The sequence below is a fragment of the Perna viridis genome, chromosome 12, assembly GCF_037379345.1.
Source record: "Perna viridis isolate PV_CMFRI_1.1 ecotype Kerala chromosome 12, ASM3737934v1, whole genome shotgun sequence".
Taxonomy (NCBI): Eukaryota; Metazoa; Mollusca; class Bivalvia; order Mytilida; family Mytilidae; genus Perna; species Perna viridis.
This window is the reverse complement of record NC_142456.1, coordinates 35,929,048-35,949,599: the sequence shown is the minus strand read 5'-3', so window position 1 is coordinate 35,949,599 and position 20,552 is coordinate 35,929,048. Positions and strand designations below refer to the sequence as shown.

At 32.5% G+C, this 20,552-nt stretch overlaps 2 protein-coding genes across 3 annotated transcripts; both read right to left on the bottom strand.

Moving 5' to 3' along the window:
* Positions 1–1,948: 1,948 nt before the first annotated feature.
* LOC148602128 (uncharacterized) lies at positions 1,949–7,245 on the bottom strand. The gene is made up of 6 exons (XM_088554740.1): positions 7,169–7,245; positions 6,912–6,944; positions 5,840–6,154; positions 5,091–5,141; positions 3,565–3,615; positions 1,949–3,319 (listed from the first exon to the last, which is right to left on the bottom strand). Exons 1-6 carry the CDS (start codon positions 7,182–7,184, stop codon positions 2,631–2,633), a joined length of 1,155 nt encoding a protein of 384 aa, XP_088410866.1. The 5' UTR covers positions 7,185–7,245; the 3' UTR covers positions 1,949–2,630.
* Positions 7,246–10,486: 3,241 nt separating this feature from the next.
* On the bottom strand, positions 10,487–17,366 carry LOC148602127 (uncharacterized). 2 transcript variants are annotated; one of them, XM_088555731.1, is made up of 5 exons: positions 17,349–17,366; positions 17,029–17,061; positions 16,113–16,433; positions 13,819–13,875; positions 10,487–11,033 (listed from the first exon to the last, which is right to left on the bottom strand). In XM_088555731.1, the coding sequence occupies exons 1-5, from the start codon at positions 17,362–17,364 to the stop codon at positions 10,843–10,845; spliced, it is 618 nt and encodes a 205-aa protein (XP_088411857.1). In that variant the 5' UTR covers positions 17,365–17,366; the 3' UTR covers positions 10,487–10,842. The 2 variants fall into 2 exon arrangements, with proteins under 2 accessions (XP_088411857.1, XP_088411856.1); XM_088555730.1 differs by lacking the exon at positions 17,349–17,366 and having other exon boundaries at positions 10,488–11,033; positions 17,029–17,151.
* Between the last annotated feature and the right edge of the window lie 3,186 nt (positions 17,367–20,552).

Below are 20,552 nucleotides of genomic sequence, written 5' to 3'. Positions count from 1 at the left end.
GTAATCAAGGAAACCAAGATTCGAGCGTTAATCAATATATACAACAAGGATAAATACTAGACATGGGAAGACACAGAAAACAAAGAAGATGAAATAACAAAAACTAACACAAAACGGAAATAAATAAGCAACCCAGACAACACTAAAAACTAGGAGCGTGTATCAGGTGCATCACTAGGGTAAGCCATCCCTGCAGTGCTTTTCCTCACCAAACCCAGGTTAGACGAAAGAGGAAAGGAAATTATTATGGCAAGCTCTTGTATAACATATGAGTTGTGATATGAAAACTCCATGCACAGGTGTATGACGGAATGTTAAGGATATTTTATGTCATGTTTCTATTTAGGTGACCAAATTCCGTTGAATTTATCAACTTTTGGTAGGCCATTCCTTTCTTTAAAATGCGGTATAACGTTAAGGGAAGGACACATGACGTGCAAGTTGATAATTGCCATCAATCGTGCACATAAGTAGAATGAACATGATTTACCAGTTATGGGGTAAAGAATCGGCAATACACAAATAGTTGTGGTTGAAAATACGGCGTAAGGGTAAGCATAAATAGCCTGAAGGGGAATATCATGTGTCGCAAATTTGTGCACATGAAAGGCCTTTGTTTCTAAGAAACCATATTCATGCTAAGTAAATGATATCTATATTTCCTTAATAAAAAGGTTATAATTAGTCCGAATACCAGAAAAGTTATATGTTTCGTGGTTTACCAAATACTTCCTTGTATCATTATTATTTTCCAAAAATGAAATAATTGCAGTTCACGAAGATTATATTAACTCCCCGACAATTGTGATAAAAGAACATAGTCGCTTTACTGAAACAACAAAGTGAATAGTTTTTTTCAATATCCTGTCTCAAATAAAACGAATCATGAAAGGCTATAAAAGAGTACATTTACTCATACTCGTTCGAATCGAGGAAAATCTATTGACATCACATTCAGGACTCTTGCCAAGATGAACGCTTGCATGCTCAAGTTTTGGCTTTTTACAAATGTTCGCTACAATAATAATGAATAGAAAATACCGAAATGCTAAAAGAAGTTGGGGATATCAAAAAGGGAAAACGCGAGTGGGAATGTTTTAATTTATAAGGATAATACGTCTGTCGTAAAGTTCTGTTGATAAAAGAACCTCAGTTGTATATTTTGAGATGAAAGTCAAGCTACTGGTGCGACGTAGGTTTTTCTGTATTATCGTTAATTACAAGTTCTTTGGAATAGATTAGATACAGTTAATCACCAAATCGGTAATAGTTCATTGAAAAAAACGTCATCTTCATAGCTAATAAATATAATTATGAGACTTGAATATCAACTTTTTTTGAATTCCCTATTTGATTAATTCCACATTCAGCAAGGCAAGTGTCACAAGAACATTAAGTTAAACGCTGTTCGTATGGAAAGTTATGAAGTCAAGGTGTGCTATACAATGGAAGCAAGTTTTTTCATCAATTGCAGAAATTCCAAATGAAATTATAAATTTTAATGATTTCTTCCTATAAAAGCCAAGTAGGATTTGCCAGATGTACCAGCAATTCCTAGTTCTTTAAGGGTTCACTCAATATAATGTATTTCATAAACAAACATAAACAGTCTGTTTTACCTCAGCATATTGACAGTATTTTTGAATGAGATAGAAATAGAGAGGTTAGTTAAGATCGACAAAACATTAAAAATTTGCTCTTCATAAATCAGCTTTCTGATAACCAATAGGAAGATAATGCAGGCACAAATAATCATCTGAACATGGAAATAGCAAACTTCGATATTCCAGTTTAAAATGAAAAAGTAATCAAGGTTATAGCGGTAATCAAAAGAATGTAATCCAGGGACAAAGACCAGACATGGAAAACAGACATACACAACAAAGAAAAAAGCTATCATTTTCTATTTTGCCTATTCCAATTTCTAATTTGTTACATCCGTTGTTCTAATATGTGTCTGTTCCGTTAGCGTCGTATAGGGAAATAAATCAACTTCAACACAATTTATTTTTTTTTATCAAACTGATGTAATATTAGTAGAAATGAACATATACAATGAATTGTAACAATTCTAGTTCCCAAACTACAAATTAAGTAGATACTTCCACTATACCATATTTTGCAATGTTGTTGAAGTGCTTTGTGAAATATGCAAAAAAAATCTATAACAAGTAAAATACAGTATCAAACATATTAAACGTAAATGCCATCATTTCCTGCAGCTTTATTTTTTTATCTTTTTTATTCGTCATATTTTGTAACTCACTCTCGGCATATTAAGAATAGTTTAACTCTACAAGTGATCTCGTTATTTACTTTTTTCTTCTTTTCTAAGCTTATGATTTAAAATTTCACTTGACTATTCAACCATTTTTCGTTGATTACATATGGCAAAAGGTTTTCCACCATTTTTCAAATTGCAGGTTTACATACATATTTCAGCCCAATCTTCATTTAAATTGTTATCTAGTCTCTGACAAAAATTGAATTTTAACATCTTCACTGATGCCTGCATGTTGAAAATCTAAATTTAACCATATTGAGTGGAGAGATAGTTTAAATCACATATTAATGAAAGAACAGTACAATTTGAAATTTATATTCGGTCTAGAATCGCTTTAACTTCCCTTTTAAGGACATGAAGCTCTTTTTGTCGGAATAGTTGTTTTTTGAAGCAGCACAGACGCGATATCAAAATCCGTTGGATTAGTTGTGCTGTAATCTTTAGCATGATCTTTATTAGAAAATTGTAATGACATATATTGTTGCGGACTGCCCTTTCTTTCTATATTTGAAATGTGTGTATCTTTTTGAAATATTACGATACCTTGTCCATTTGTTGACTTATTTAAATCGTTAAGGACTACATTATATGATTGAGCATTATTTTCAGCAACCACCTGAAGGTAAGAATTGGCAGAATTTGTTGATCGAGAGTCAATATCTGCAGAAATGTTCAAAGGAAGATCTCTTTGGTTATTGTGTTGTATACTAGATTCATTATCTACATCTTCATAGTATTGATCATGTAAAGGCGGTTCATCATGTATGTTCATAGTGACATGTAGTTGTCCATGCATTGGAATGTCATTGTTCCTTTCTCTATAAAAAAACTGAATATTGTCTCTCCTTTGTTCGTTTCTATTGTTGCCAACATGTTGATTGATGTTTCCTATAACTCCAGTATTGATATTGTGTTCTCTTTGTCTATATCTTTGTATCGCAGAGTTACATCCAATCGACAGGAAGAGTACAACAAATAACCCGGTTACAATGAAAATATATGGAGTTATTGGTTTTCCGTGTTTGTCAAGTATATCTGCAAAAAAAGAAAATCTTTTCGGTAATGGAATCATTCGAACATATGAATTATTTTTTTAACTGATATTCCAAAATGTGAAATATATTATCAATAAAGTATAAGACTAAGGTATCCTGTCATTTTGATTCTTGTTTGCTGTATAAGCCTTATTTATTCAAACTTTCAAACTTCCAATTTCGCTTAAATCACAGTAGGTTGACGACTTGGGTCATACTTTGTTTATCTTACAGTAAAATACTTACGCGGATCCTTTGTGGTAGTGTAGGAGGTTGTTTGTTTGTCTTCATCAAGATCTGCAATAAGTAAATCGTTTGGGTAATGGAATGATTCGACCTAAAAACCATAAAATTAGTATTCGTTTGTTGTGAAATACTTACTCTGATCCTTAGCGGTCGTGTTAGAAGTTGCTTGTTTGTCCTCGTGAAGATTTTGTCCTGATCATGACAACGCATGAACATAACAAATTAAGATTATTCATGATAAACCAATAAAACCTATTGATACTAGCATTAGGAGAAGTGTGTCAAATCATTTACGTTATTTGTTAATGATATCTTATATGAAGGCGTTTCTTTATTCGAACAAAACTGTATTAGGCTACAATTAAGATTTGATATCAATAACTATCACGCAGATGTTAAAGTGACTGATAAGTTTGATCAGTTTTGGAATAACAACAAACTTTCGAGCAGAAATCAAAAGAATCCATTATAGAGATAAAAAATAAAGAGGGAAAACAGACGCACATAACAAAGAATATGAAATTACCAAAAAATAACACGTACAAGAAATAAACCTAAATGAACAACGCAAACACCAGTTAAAACTGGGAGCATGGACCAGATGCATCGGTAGAATAAGAGTCTTTTGTTTTTCTAGTAACACCTGCCGATTCGTTCATAAAAACACAAGGCTGGGGTAGACGAAATAGGTATGGAAATCTATGACATGGTGAATAAATCGATTTTCATGATGCAGATGGATGACGACCATAAAATTTCTATAGTGATGACTTCACTCTTGTAGCAACATAACTCTTTTCTAGAATTCTAATTGTAAGTAGTATAGCGCGATACAAAAAGTCTGCGTAGTTACGGCAGGCTCCGGCATAACGCATAAGCTGTGAAATAAAAATTCCATACACGGGATTTTGCCACAGAGGAAAAGAAAGATGACAATCCCGAGTAAGGGGAATAGAAGTATAACGGGTTTAAATATCAAGAAGCTATTGTATTCTGATTATGAATCACATTCTTAATAATGTCAAATTCTCTATTATGTTCACCCATTTGCCAAAATATTACTTTTTTTTAAACATAGCAAAATTGTGAAATATATTCTCTGGGAAAAGTAAAAATGAAGAACTGTCGAAAAAAAATATTTACACATAACTCTTTGTTGATATAGATGAATATTGGGCGTTTGGTGTATGTTTAAAAGTCACATTCAGAAGATTTCTCAATATCTTCGTCAAAGTATGCAACTGCTCTCGTCCTCAATTGCATAAATATTTAACATAAAACGAATCAATTAGTTAATCAATCAAATCATATTTAAAAAAAATATAGAAGGATAATTTCAAATCGTGTACCTTCTTTTGACTGCAATAATAATTTGGTACGTTATCTGTTTCACTGCATAGTGGCTATAGTGATAGCAGGCGTATTTAAAATAAAAAAAAACGTTTAAATTTTACTTGATATCTGGTTGACATAATACGCTTGAACCAATTAATTCAGTTTATAATTTAAACATATTTTCTTCATACCAGTAGTTCTTGCTAAAATTCTCTCCGATTTTTCATCAAAAGTTGTAGTTTCTACAAACAGAACACATTAGTTGACACATTGTGAAACGAGAAGAACTTTAACATGTTTTTGTATTATACAAGTTGTACATGTGAAACATTTTGTTCGTTGCAAATATAACCTTGTTTATAGTTGACGTTTAACCTTTGACGGCTCATGAAAATTTCAACCCTTAAATAGATAGAACAGGCAAAATTGTGTTCATTTATCAGTATTTCGTAACCAAGAGAATCAGATAAGTTAATGATAGTGTCATTTTAGTTTTGTGTTTGGTAATTGATGAGAGTTCTGCTTGATTGGAAAGTAAAATGTATCCATATGTTATGTCTAAGTTTGACCTTAGCTTATTGGTATACTATGTCTGTTTTCCGTGTCCGGTCTTTGTCCCTGGATTACATTCTTTGGATTACAGCTATATCCCTGGTTCCCTTGATTACTTTTTCTAATACAATTCCTAATTGTAATATTGCTGGGAATCAATAAACATTTGTGTAGAATATAATCTAATCATCATTAATTGTCAAAAGTGTGTCGCCTTGGAATTACGATGGAATATATGTGTTATATAATTCTTTTTGATAAAAACATATGAATTGTAACTGCTGTGGATGGTTTTTAAAGTGTATTCGCACAACAACAAAAAAAAAAAAAATAAATAAAATGGTTAAAACGGGATTGAAATTACGTCGAGTATTAGTAGTATACAAACCATAAGTAATCAACGTGACTGTTTCTGTGAAGAAGTTTTGTCCGTTTTGTATTTCACAAACGTATTCTCCGGTGTCATCTGGTCGTATTGTAGCTATCTGTAGGTCGTATTTCCCTACGAAAGGTTCACTTTGTATTGATAACCTGTTTGTCCAACCTGTGTGATTGACGACTGTAGATCCTGACGAGAGTATAACTCCGTCTTTACGCCATCTTTCATCGCTTTGGGTGCAGTTACAATGGCATTGCAGAATAACAGAATTTCCTCTGGCACGCCGTAATATAGTTGTTCTATGCAAACTGGACGACATAAATGCTTGAATGTATGTAAAAAAGAGTTTTATTTGTATTTACACTATAACTTTTGGACACAATGGCACAATTTATTGTCATTTTCATATGTTTTTATTATGAGTATAATGTTTACGAAACTGAAATTATTTACAGTTTTAGAGATATTGCTGGTAACAAGGAGTCAACTTTGAGCAGTGATTTAATGAAATAGGATTAATGACACAAGCTAATGATATTTAGAATTACAACATACCAACAACAAAACACCTTAGGACATGCAAGACCCTTCCTTATTATCATATGAATAGCAGTGGTTTATGGAATGTTCTGTATGTAAATACTTCGATAAATCACACTATGAAATGAATTCTGTTATTTCACTTATGGACTTTTTACCGCCAAGGTTACAACAATTACATCAATCTGCCAATCTCAAAGTTTCAAGATTTGTAATGAAAATAGCAATAATTTATGGAAAATACAAATATGATAATTGGTTACCTTGAATAAGAAAATATTGATATAGCTTGGCCATATAATTTGTTTGCGGAACAAGTTCATCACACTCCATAGATCTAGACGTACTTCGGCACAGTAGATCATTTTTGGTTACTCAATCTATCCAATTAATTATCCTATTACCATTTTACTTTTCTAAAATCAACGCATGGTAACTGATTTATCTTAATATATTTTAAACGGAAAGGTTTAACACAGGTCTGTTAAAATAATGAAAGTAAAATTGCTGATTAGTTAACGAAAAGTAAGTTTCTTTTTACCTCGCTGGATCAGGAAAACCAACAGAATGTTCCCTGTGAACAGAAAATTGTCAGAATGCGCATTACTGGAGCCGTTTTTTAAAGTAAGATATTACTGTCTATTAACTGTCTTTTTTCAAACAAATGATGGTAATATTTTTTTCTCATTTAAACAGTTTACTCTCGAAAAAAATTACTATTTATATAAAAAAAGAAGATAAGTTGTGCAATTGTTAACTACTTAAACATGCTGAAAGAGAAATTTTTGTACGCCTTACCCCGTACAAACGCCATTATTTTTTTTTGGTTATATTTTCATAAAATATTTCCTGTCAGATCAATACCGGAAATCTATGTATAGATACACTAAAATATAAAGCGGTCATATGCTTCACATATAAGTGTATTCATATATTTGAGTAATACTTGCAGGACTTAAAAGCATTTTCAGTTATATAAACGGCGTCCACATTTAAGATATAATCTATGAGGTATCAGTTTTTTATTTATATTTAGTTTAAAACCTTTAAACAATTGCCCTATTTCTATACATAAACATAATGAAGCTTTGAAATAAAGTTATAAAAACGTACACGACATACTGAAAAAAAAAGGTATCAGCCTGATTATTGCATTTAATCAAAAACCCATTTTATAGAAATGGTAAGCTAGAGAGTATCACTTTATGAACAAAATGTTTTAGGCACATATATGTTGTCCCTATTATTGTCATTACTTAGACGTTAGGTGGTTGTAACCATCAATAAACGTGTCGCTAGTAAACATAACTCTACTATCACACATTGATGATCTGTTTTTTTCTTGATAAACGGTATTTTCGGGTTCAACAACAGGTTTTTGGACATCTTTCATTATTTTCGTTTTACCGATAATTGTGTTTACCTTATTATAATTCTGTGATTTTAGTCGATTTTTAGGGTTATTTTGGATTTTCCTTCATATATGTATGTTTTTTTCCATCATTTCCTATGACATACACGGTAAACAGGAAAATAAATATAGAAAGTTTGAAACCAGACTGCAATACGTAGTTTTTTCAATGGATTTTATCAGGTCACAGATCTGCTCTGTTTATGTCAGTTAACAAAAACGTATTTTTTTTTAAATACATATACGTTTTTGGTGTTACCAGAAATCAAACACTCTCGTCATATATTTCAACTTCATCAATGAATAAAAATCGAAAAGTATGTAAAAGAAAAGAAAACTTACATTATTCATCAACTTTTAAAAAGAAAATTAGGACAGATAGAACATGTTTCATACGAAGGGTTGGAAATAAGGGTAACAACAAAATTACAGAACACTTTTCCAATTCATCATCAATTGTCATAATCGGTAAATCAGTGGTCACATCAGCACAAAGAACATTTTACAAAAAAACATTTATTACTTATTGTGTTAGAAGAAACTGAGTATTTTTCAACTAAGAACTGATATTTTGTAAGAAACCCTTTAAAACGCATTCCCTGATTCAGGAGTCTGTTATGCAGATTTTATGGCATTCAAGGAAATCAGAGTAGTTAGTAATTGCTCCAGCTTGGCGAATAAATTTTAAATACGTAAGAGATGAAGGCATAATGCTGCTATGGTAAGGAAAATTTATATGAAAATTAAAGTCATCTCTTTTATCGCATATCTTAGTGCTGTGATGACCACTGTGTCAAATTCGAAATGAAATGAAGTTCTAAGTGCCAAGAGTAATCAAGGGAACCAAGGTTATAGCGGTAATCAAAAGAATGTAATCCAGGGACAAAGACCAGACATGGAAAACGGACATACACAACAAAGAACATAAAGTAACTAAAATCATACATACAAAGTAACAAAAGTAAATGAGCAATTCGGACTCCACTAAAAACTGGGAGCATGGACCAGGTGCACCGGTAGGGTAAGCATCCTCTGCTTTTCTAGAAACACCCGCCGAGTTGCTCATAAAAAAGTCAAGTCCGGGGTAGACAAACGACGAAAGGTAAACTATGACCCGTTGAAAAATCAGTTTTCATGGTGCTGATGGATACATCATAACGATCCACGAGTTCATGATGACGACCATAAAACTTCTGTAGTGATGACTTCATTCTTGTAGCAACATAACCCTGTTCCAGAAGCCTATTTGTTAGAGTTCTTGCGATACAAAAAGTCTGCGTAGTTTCGGCAAGCTCTGGCATAACGTATGAGTTGTGATATGAACACTCCATACGCAAGAGCCGAAGGGATGTTGCCACAGATGAAAGGAAAGTTGACAATTCTGAATGAAAAGTCATCACGTTTGTCGTAAATTTTGGTCAATAGTTACCTCTTTACCATCGACTTCTAATTGTAGGTCAAGATATGAGGTTGAATTCACAGTGTCTGTAGTATCCTTCATCTCAAGTTCTTTTGGGTAGATGCGATGTATCAAATCCCCGACATCAGAATTGTTTAAAGATAATACGTCATCTATATAGCGGAAACTGAGATTATAGGATCTAGCCAAACGATATTCTCTCTTTCTGATCAAATCAGCTATAAAGTCAGCCTCATAAGAGTGAAGAAATATGCCAGGAAGTAAAGGAGCACAATTTGTTCCCATTGGAATGCCGACCGTTTATTGAAAAACACGTCCACCACACTGGACAAATATGTTGTCGATTAAAAATTCCAGCAGTTTGTAAACATCTTCCTCTGTATATTTGGAAGATGATTTGGAATTGTGATAGGACAGTAGTTAGACATTCTTGATTAAATAATGTTAGTCTTTGAGAAAGGGACGAGAGTGTATGGACATTTTGAGACTTTATAACTGATATTTTATTATGTGAACTTTTGATTAAGTTAATACGTATAAGGGGTAAAACAACTATACAAAACATGAGAACAGATACAAAATAACTCCCAATACATAATGAAATTCCAATGTAGACAACAGATAATAAAACAAATTATAACCACATACTTTACAAAACAAAAAGGTGTTTCATGTACACACGACATACCCATATACATAAACAACCATTAAGATGACAAAGGTGCATGAGGAAAATGGTAGTTGTACAGGTTCATTTACATTAAGGACCATATTTGAATGGAGAGGTTTTGCAAAAACAGTCAGGTGGTTTACCCTTGAAGTCCTCAATTTCGAGGTTCTGCAATAGCCTTTTATAATTGAAAATTTTGGATGCAATGGGTGAAGTATAGGAATATGAAATAATTGGTATGGATTTGTCTTTGAAAGATGGGGGAATTTTGTTGGTAACGTTTTTGTGATGGAGGATGTTAGCCAAATTAATTGCATCTATACATTTGTTGACAAACGGAAGTGGAAGAAATGATCGTTTTTCTTCATCTTGACTTTTCACACAAACTGGTTTAAAGAGTCTATGGAAACCAATACCCAAAAGGATGGCAACATGTCTGTACAATGATGAGAAGAGATATGAAATGGTTTCACCTAATAAACAAGAGTGTGACATTTCCATAGAAAACCTATTCATCCCTCCACAAAAAAACCACATACAAACCAAAACAAAGCACAACAAAACACAAACAGAAACAAAAAAAAAAAAAAAAAAAACAAAACAAAACAAATAAATAAAATAACATAAAAAAGACAAGAGAAATCTAATTTATTAAGTGTCATATGCATTTTATTTGTACGATTCAATTATTTTTTCCATTTGAGAATAAAATATTTTTTACAGAAGGAGGAAATATATTTTGTTACTCGGCTTCGGCAAATAAATGCCACCGTACGCCACAATAAAGACAGTATGCATCGATTAGATTAAGCACACACTTTTAATGATTTTATTGTTATCATTTTTTTTCCGAGTGACGTCTTTACCTTCCAATGAAATTTGAAAACGACATATAGAACTAAAGAATTCTTCAATTACTCTCGATTGTAAAGAGCAAATAAAAGTGTATGTCCTTCATTTACCTCATTTGTTCATTTGTTCTCCCAATCTTTAATGCGCCAATCTGAACAGTATTGCACTCGGACGCCAACTTGAACAGCTATATGTCTTTTTCTGTATATATAAAAAGCTGACATACATCCACACAATACGAGAATTATAACAACGACTCCAGTCATTATAGAAATGTGTAAAAGCCATTGTTCTTTTTTGTTGACATCACCTAAAATATAAACAGTCCTTATGTCTAATCAATTCAAATGAGGCTGTAATCAATGTCATAATGTCGTTATTAAACCAAAAATATTTTACATTTCTAATGATTCCTAAAAAGTTCCATCAGACATTTTATTCAATAAATGTTTGACTTGCAATTCTGTCACTGATTTCAAGTTGCTAATAACGGTACCTTTACTGAAGTGTTTGCCTTTGATGGCATTAAATGATAGGAGAAATACCACTCTAGTTAATATTTCGATATGCTGTTGGCGTCTATCAAGGAGTACTAATTGTCATGAAACAGATGAATTTTAGCAGGGGTAAAATATGCATCATATTTATAACTACACGGATCGGTAGGGTAAGTTTTCTCTGTTTTAATGAATCACTCACCGAGTTGCTCATATGATGTCAAACCGGTTTAACGCGAGAGTTGGAAACTACGACATTATGGTCATGTAAATGTATGTTTGTTTTTTTTTCCGTTGTGATGTCCAACACATAACGATTAATCAAATTATTGAGTTATTATTATTTTACATTCTTTGTTGTCTGTGTCTGTTTTCTATATTAGGTTCTTGTCCCTAAATTACATATTTTTGATTTTCGCTAGAATATTGGTTCCCCTAATTACTCTTAAACACTGGATAATGTTAAGATTTTTGATATGACGATTTCAGTGTTGTGTAAACACATATTTGTTCCATCAAAATAATAATTAAAAATGTTCTACATAACTGGACTGTTCGTATAGAAATCACATCTCTTAATAATACTCCTTCTGTTTGCTTTAAGATCAAGTAAATATATTATACAATCGCTTTATCAAACCAAACACTTTATCTTATTTTTATATCACAACTGCTATATAAATTGTATAGGAAAAGTGAAAATTAAAAGGAATATTCAATGAATCGATTTTGTCATTAAAACTGCAGGAATATCTATCATAGGATGTAAAATTTCAATCAATTAAACAATAAATCACATAAAGCGACAGAGTACTTCATAAATAGAGATGTTATGAAGTATCAATGATTCCAAACTGTCACGTTGAAAATGATGTAATTCGGGAATGATGTATATGCAGTTAGGAAGTAACTATTTGAACTTTCAATGATGACGTAATGACAATCTGTTCGACATACCACAGCGATGCAATTTCTAAGAAGTCAAATATTATGTAAGTGCAAATAGCTTTGTCCCTCAAAGGCTAAGCCTAAAATCATATTAAAATCATTCCCACTTTTGTGCAACTTTCGACTACAATGATAAGTCTCTAGAAAGTACTAAGTATACGTATCTGTATCTATTTGTACCATCTTTTCTTGAGTTACAATGATGTTTAATGTTTTTGAGTCGGGATTTTAACAGTGTATAGGGAATAGAAGTGTGTTGAAATATCATAGGTATTGACGCTATTGTATGCTAATTAGAAATCATATTCTTAATAATGTCCAATTCTGTATTACTTTCATCCTTTAGCCAAAATATTACTTTTATTTTTATGTTGCCATAGAGGAATGGAAAAAATGACAATACCGACTGAAAAGTAATCCTTGATGTCGTATAGTTTGATCAATAGTTTTTTTGTCCATTGATCTCTTATTGTAGATTAAGATATAAGGCTGACTTTACGGAGTCTGTAATATCCTTTATTTTCTTTGGGGTTGATGCGATGTATACGATCTCCGAGACTAGGATTGCTTAACGATGATACGTCATCTATATAGCGTAAACTGAGATCAAAAGATCTGGCCAAAAGATCTGTTCCTACTTTTGAATCAGATACGTAAGCCCGTTTATAGGGAAGTAATTGGTCAGTGAGTAGAGGATCGAACTTTGTTCCCATGGGAATGTCTACGAAAGCATTGAACTTAGTGGACAAACATGTCGATAAAAAATCCAACATTTCTCAAATTATCTTCTTTGGTATATTTGAAGATCATATGGTATCGTTTCTATATAGGGTACATAAGCAAATGAACTGAAAGTTTCCAAAAATTATTGATTGACTAAAAAGGTATGTTTTATACATAATTTTTTCTATGTTATGATTAGTTGCTATGGTTACCAAGCAATATTTTGTTAATACATAGCTGAATAGTTGAACTCAAAATAAAATATTATTTCGTCTGTTTTTTGTTTTAAATTATTTTTGGAAAAGAAGGCATTCCATTCAAAATTTATTTTTTTTAAACAAATGAAGGAAAGATTTAACTGAAAATGTCTATATTATGGGTGACACAGTCAAACATATAAATACTGTGTTTTGTTGCCAGCTGAAAAGCAGAGGGCTTCTGACTCTTTCAGTTACATGAATCTCTTCTCTAGACAGAGAATACAAAATAGAATGGAATCTACATCATGAAGTTAGAAAAATGTATTAATTATGATACAACTGCCAATTTAAGAACTCTCCTGTTAGAAGTATAGTGAAGCAGGAAAACATAAACAAAGCAGACACACATTCCATTTGATTCTGCAGGCATATTTTATTATCTTTTATGTTTGTGATTGAATTATTTGTGGCTGTTGGAGTTGAAAATGTTATATAAAAACACTATGGATAAATATTTTTACACCTGAAGGATCTCACATGGCTTGTAATTTTTTAAATCTTCAGATTTACATGTTCCTCGGAGATTATCTCTTTGGAAACATTCTCTACTTAGGACCAGTCTTTATTTCTTACATCACATCTTTTAAATTTCTATAGGCATAGACTGTTACTGAAGATAAAGTTTATATATATATAAATCAAGTGTTGAAGCGTTTTTTCCACAAACCTGTTGTTCTGGACCAAATCTTTACCGATGACAATGTTATGTCCAACGTTATAGTATCTATAAGAGAACACACGAATTGACACATTGATTATGGTAGAAGATCAAGAACTACATCACCAGGTTCTTGGAAAATTGGTTAAATAATCGTTATCAGTTATTGAGTCTTTTCTTACTTTGAAGTATTGCATAAAGTTTCACATTCTATGGCACAACCAAGCCTACAATCAACAGATTGGATTTATCATTTAAGACTCTACACAAGAAAGGCATACCAATAAATAAAGTACCGGATGCACTTATCTTTATTTTTTCCTCTGATATGTAATTTCTATACTCGTCGTCGCATAAACAAAGTTTGTTAAAATTGAAATAAAAAAATAGATTTTCCATTGTGTTTGTAACCTTCGGTTGTTGAAATTATTTAGTTCAACCTGCTATTAAACAGCAATTCCTCACAATTTTAAATGTCCAAATCTGCGACAGCATTACCCAGGTTAAGGATGTATAAACTGTCAATGTGGTACACATTCGATTTTTCAAAATATATGACAGAAACCTACTGTACCGCACTTTATTGTTCGAAACATATTTGTTTGTAATTGTTGAAGGCCATAGGTTGTTACTTTTCATTGTTACGTCCACAACAGCCGTTTCCAAACAGAGTATGTGAAAAAAAAACCCCCAAAAAAAACAAAGCAACTCATTATTTGACAACACTGTGTCACTTTGTAAAAAGATGGGCAATTTACATTGGATTTTTTTTCATATGGAAATATGTCTCCCTTATCATAATCGGCATGACATGTTGAGTTTTGCGACCTTTCTGTCAGTCTGTCTGTAACAACCCCTCGGAAACAACAGCACCAAATGCAATGAAACTTGTAACATGTAGGAAGAGTAATCAAAGGAACCAATATTCTAGCGGAAATCAAAATAATGTAATCCAGAGACAAAGACCAGACTTGGAAAACAGTCCAACACAACTAAGGAAATGAAGTAACTAAATTATACATACAAACAATACACAAGTACATGAGCAACTCGTACTCAACTGAAAACTTGGAGCATGGACTATGTGTACCGGTAGGGTAAGCGTCCTCTGCTTTTCAAGAAACTCCCACCCACCGAGTTGCTCATAAAAAAGTTAAGTCCGGGGTAGATGAAAGGAAAACTATGACACGTTGAACAAATCAGTTGGATACACCGTAACGATCCACGAGTGCATGATGAAGAAGTTAAGATGTGGTGATGTGCAAATTGCTAGCAATGTTTGATCCGCTGAATTTTTTTTTAGTAATGTCCCTTTAAAATTTGAAGTTTCATGAAATATTCCTCTGAAACAAGTGCAACAGCAACTCCTTAAACAAACTACTAGACTGAAACACAAAGCCTTGAAGGTAGTCAAAACATGACATAAAGTTGTTCAAATTACTCCAATTTGTTGATCCGCAGAATTTTGTGGTAGAAGTGCAAATTTGATATTTGAAATCTCACGAAATATACCCCTGAAGCAAATTTTTGACACTAACAAAATTAATTTCAAGGAACTTTGTAAACAGTGAGGTCACAAAAGTTAACTTTGCATTTCACCAACAAATGTTGATATTCTATTTGTTGTGGGAGCCATGTCCTTTGAATTTATGAAAAAAAAAACAAGAAAAAAAAATCCAAATAGAAGTAGTTTATAACCTGCTATTCCATTGCCGCTATAATATTGGTTCCCTTGATTACTCTTTATCATAGCAGTTGAACTGAAATAAGTCACCTGAATAACATGAAACTTTAAAGATAGCAAAAACAACATATGTAGTTTTGTTAGTTTTTGAATTTTTTGGGGGAATTCATCATTTTGAACGTAGAATGTACAACCGAGACAGCTTGTGTTCACAGTTTCCCCTTCACATCTCCACCATATTACATAACACTTGGTGGCACATCATGGACTACTACTTGTAGCCTTGTATTTTTGATAGGTGTTTCTTTGTTTCTCATTAGAGATCAGTTCTAAACAATACCTCACTTGATTTTTAATTACATTTGTTACATTTCATGGAACAGGGGAAGCATACTTAAATCATAAAATTAATTAAAGCTATGCATTTGATAAAAAAAACCCGATGTTTGAGCTTTGCAGGGAATACTTATGTCCCGAATGATAAAAATATTGACTTCAGGATAGAATGAATAAATATGCTGATTAACTTAACTTAAATCAGTTTCAGGTATTTAACTGAGGTCGAGTCAACTTCTATCCTTAATTGTTTCTCCAAAGTTTGATATTGAATTACGCATACCATAAATTATCAACGTGATCTTTTCTTCCGATACCTTTGGTCCGTCATGTATTTCACATAGATAGTCACCAGCGTCTTCTAGTCGTACTGCATCTATCCGTAGGTCATACTCTCCTGACCTAGGCCTGTGTACTATAGGTAACGATAACCTGTTTGTCCAGTTTGTGTGATTAACAACTGTAAGACCTGACGAAATTATATCACCATCTTTACGCCATCTTTCTCCCTTTAGAGTACAATTACAATGACAGTGCAAAATTGCAGTCCCACCTACTGCCTGTCGTACTACAGTTGCTGTATAAACACCGTGTAATATCAATGCTGAAAATCATGACAAAAGGGAGATATTTTATTGACATAGTAACAACTGGCCACAAACTCACGTTTTGTAGTCATTTTAGAATGTTTTTTTATTGAATATATTTATCAAACTTAAATAATTCGCAGCCCTAGGAACATTCGTGTATCAATTACAAATAAGAAAAGTTTCTTTATCTAGTCGTTATCCTTTGATTATGTTCTATTTGATTACCGTTCGAATTTCGGTTCCCTTGATTTTCCCTTACTTACAGCCGAAACTTGATAGGAATAGAGAATGATCGTAAGAGGTATGGCGCATTTATGGTTGAACAACGTTTTGTCTAAAGTAACGTACCCAATTCAAAGGCAATTGCTTGAACTCATGTGCAGAGCAGGTGTTTTGACGATACAAATAAATTATTCTAAAATTAACAAGATAACTTAACACTTAAAATAATTACAGGCGTGACGATGTTGAATATTTAACTCTTTCCTGCACACAAAGTTTAGTTAACAGATTTATTTTAAGAATTTTTATACGAATAGATGAAACACAAATCCGTTACAACAACAAACGTAAATTTGCTATTTAGTTGACGAAAATGAAGTTTATTACCTTGCAAGATCAGGAAAACCAAAATAATGTTCCCTGTAAGCAGAAAGATTTCAGATTTCATATTGCTGAAAACATTTTTTATCAATAGACTACAGCTTAGTTATTCCTGTATGTACAACTTTGTCGAAAACCAACAGGTTCTCTTAAAGGTTGCATTTATACATTGTTTGTAGAACAACCAATTACTGTATGAGAATAATTTTCATGCTTAAAAAATTGCTTATCGATTCACCAACTTTTTAAATGAAACAGAGGATATGTTTTACAAATTCTTTACACCAATAAACATGAATTTTAAGAGAAATTATGGTAGATCTTACCCCGTTGCAACATCATTTTTTACATCAATTTCATAAAATATTTCCTGTCAGAATCATAGCCGGAAATTCATACTAAAATTTATTGTATGCTGCAAAGATCAACTGATATACATATTCGAGTAAAACTTTTAACCCTAAAATGCATGTTTTAGTTAATAAGCCTTCAGGTTGAATATATAAATTCAAAACAAAAAACGCGAAATAGCAGAAATATACTGTAATTCTTAGTGCTGAAAACATTATTTTTTAAATTTTTTTCAAGCCCCATCATTTGATTTCAAAACAATATCAACACATTGTTTCTTTCAATTAAACATTACATCAATTGATAGTAGGTTGTGCAAGGCTAATTTAAAAGAAGCGACAAAATATCAAGAGAGGTATTCGAGTTCATAATATTGATAAGTAATGCGGTCTTATAAAAGAAAATGGCGATTACCGTGATAAGAATTCAATTTTACTGTAGTAGGATTCTCTCAACGAAGTTGGGTACGTGCAATAATAGGAAAGAACTTGTTTCCATGAAATATTGAATGTTTATAAAAATGCGGTATCATGTTAATCACATATACAAAAACGAAAAAAAAAAAATATTCAGAAATTCTGTGGTGTAGTTTTTTCAATGTCTGCTGACACAGTAATCAGAGAATAAAAATTTCAGACGGAAATAAAAAAAAATACATATTCCAAGGATGTGGGCAAGACATGGAAAAGTCACAAACAACAAAATACATGAAATAACCAAAATGACATGTACAAAGAAATAAAATTAAAGAGCGACCCGGACTTGCAGGAGCAAGGATCAGGTGTACCTGCAGAATAAGTGTCCTCTGATTTTCCAAAAACAGCCACCGAGTTGAACAAATCGGTAACGATTTGTACAGGTGTATACAACATAATGATCTACAAGGTGACGATTATACTTTTGTAGTGATGACCTTAATCTTGTAGCAGTATAATCATGTTATATGAATACTCCATACGCAGGTGCCGAAAAGAAGTTGCTACGTATGAAAAGAAAGTTGACAATGTGGAATAAAAATTCATCACATTTGTTGTATTATTTTGCCATGAGTTTTCCTTTTCGTTAATTTCTAAGTGTATGTACAGATATGATGCTGTTTTCATAGGGTCTGCTATGTCTTCTGTCTGATTTTGCTGAATCTGACAAGTAACGTATGGTGGGCACACATGTGTACGTACTATTTTAAACTTGATCTTTTATCTTTGTCCAGAAGCTTTTTAATAGTGAGAATCAAGATATCCTAGTCGTTTAATTCGTCTGTCTTTTCGTTACATATACACCAAGCTGTACATGTTGCACTTTAATAAATTTAATAGCTTTTTATAAAATGTTCGTCACCTTTCGTTTCTAAGAAGTACCATTCTTCTGGCTCATTCTGTGTAATGAGTCCAAACATAGAAAAATGAAGATCGTCTAAACTCAACTATGAGTTTAAGATATTCTATACCTGTATTGTCATGTTGCTCAGGTGTTGCGTTTTTCTTATGAAAATGGTATTGGCTATTTGCCAATGAGAAGAAGTATGTATTTGTAGTGTCTGCAATATAAACTGTCGTCCACTAAGTTTTATTGATACAATAAAGCCTTATGATAATTATCTTTTTTTTGAAAACATTGAGCCCTGTAATGTTTTTTTTTTATTTTTTTTTTTTATCGAATACACATTCTGTCACTTATTCGCTTGTTATGAAATATGAAAAATGTAATATCTGCAAAACAAAGCGATGCCATTTAATGTTTTTCTACATGTATATGAGTCGGATGTCAATAAAAAATCTCACCAAAAGATAACGAACGATGGGCATCAATTTGAAAGTATTGACAACAAAGAAAGCTTGAACCGTATTCTAATATTTTATTTCAAAACTCAATTGACAATGAACGACTGAGCAGAAACACACAACTAATATGAAAGGCGCGTCAACCTTCGTGTTTCTTCTAACTTTTATGTGTAGTGATATATTCTTCATTGATTCATTTACTTCACAACCCATTTCATAGAAATGGTTCCAGTAAGAGGAATCAATAAATAAAGGAAATGCTTTGGGCATGTGCATGTAGTCCATAGAGTCCATGGTTTATTGTCGATGCATTGTAGTTGGGTTGTCGCCGGCACGAACAAATTTCTCTTTTTTCTACGCATGGTAGAGTGTTTCCATAAACCAGGAATTGTTTACCGTTCCAGAGCACATTTTAAAAATAATTTCGTGGGTTTCGTGTCTTTGGTACCTGTGTTTACCGTATTAAGATCTTGTCTCGTCTGTCACTTTTTAAGTTTGGTTTTGTCAATGTATTTTCGTCATTTGCTGTTTGTGATTTTACCATTTCCTATGACACACACAAATACAAAATGATAGCAATTGTGAAAGCAGGAAGCAATACTTCTATGTTATAGTTCTATGCACTGGAATTTTAAGGTCAGACGGAAATATTTAGATATATAACTGATAGCCATGAGGAATAAGACGTAAAATAGAACACTAATTTCGCTAAAATTTAAAGTAGGTGTTGTGGGGCTCTGTATCATTCACATTTAACAGAAAGTATTTTTTGTTTTAAAATACCTTGTTAGTGTAACCAGGAATCAATATAGGTTACAGGAAAGATAAACAACCACGTCAAATATTTTGACATTACAAAACCAACTTAGATGGTAATGGCAAACTATTGACCAAACAATCCGACAAACCTTTCATTCCGCATTTTCAACTTTACTTTCATCTGTGGCAACATCCCTTTAGCACCTGCGTATGAGTTTTCATATCACAACTCATACGTTATGCCAGAGCTTGCCGTAACTACGTAGACTCTTTGTACCGCGCTACACTTCTTACAACTAGGCTTCTTGAATAGAGTTGTGTAGTACAAGATTAAAGTCATCACTACAGAAGTTTTTTAGTCGTGTCATTAACTCGGGAATCGTTACGGTGTATTTATCTGCACCATAAAAACTGATCGATTCAACGTGTCATAGTTTTCTTTACCTCTTTCATCTACCTTTTATCAGAAACTCGCGGATGCGTATAGAAAAGCAGACAACGTTTACGCTGCCTTTGCACCTGATCAATGTTACCTGTTTTTAGTTCTTTGTGGTGTGTGTTTGTTTTTCATGTTAAGTCTTTGTTCCTGGATTACATTCTTTTGATTTCTGCTTGAAAAAAAAACGCTCATCTTTATGC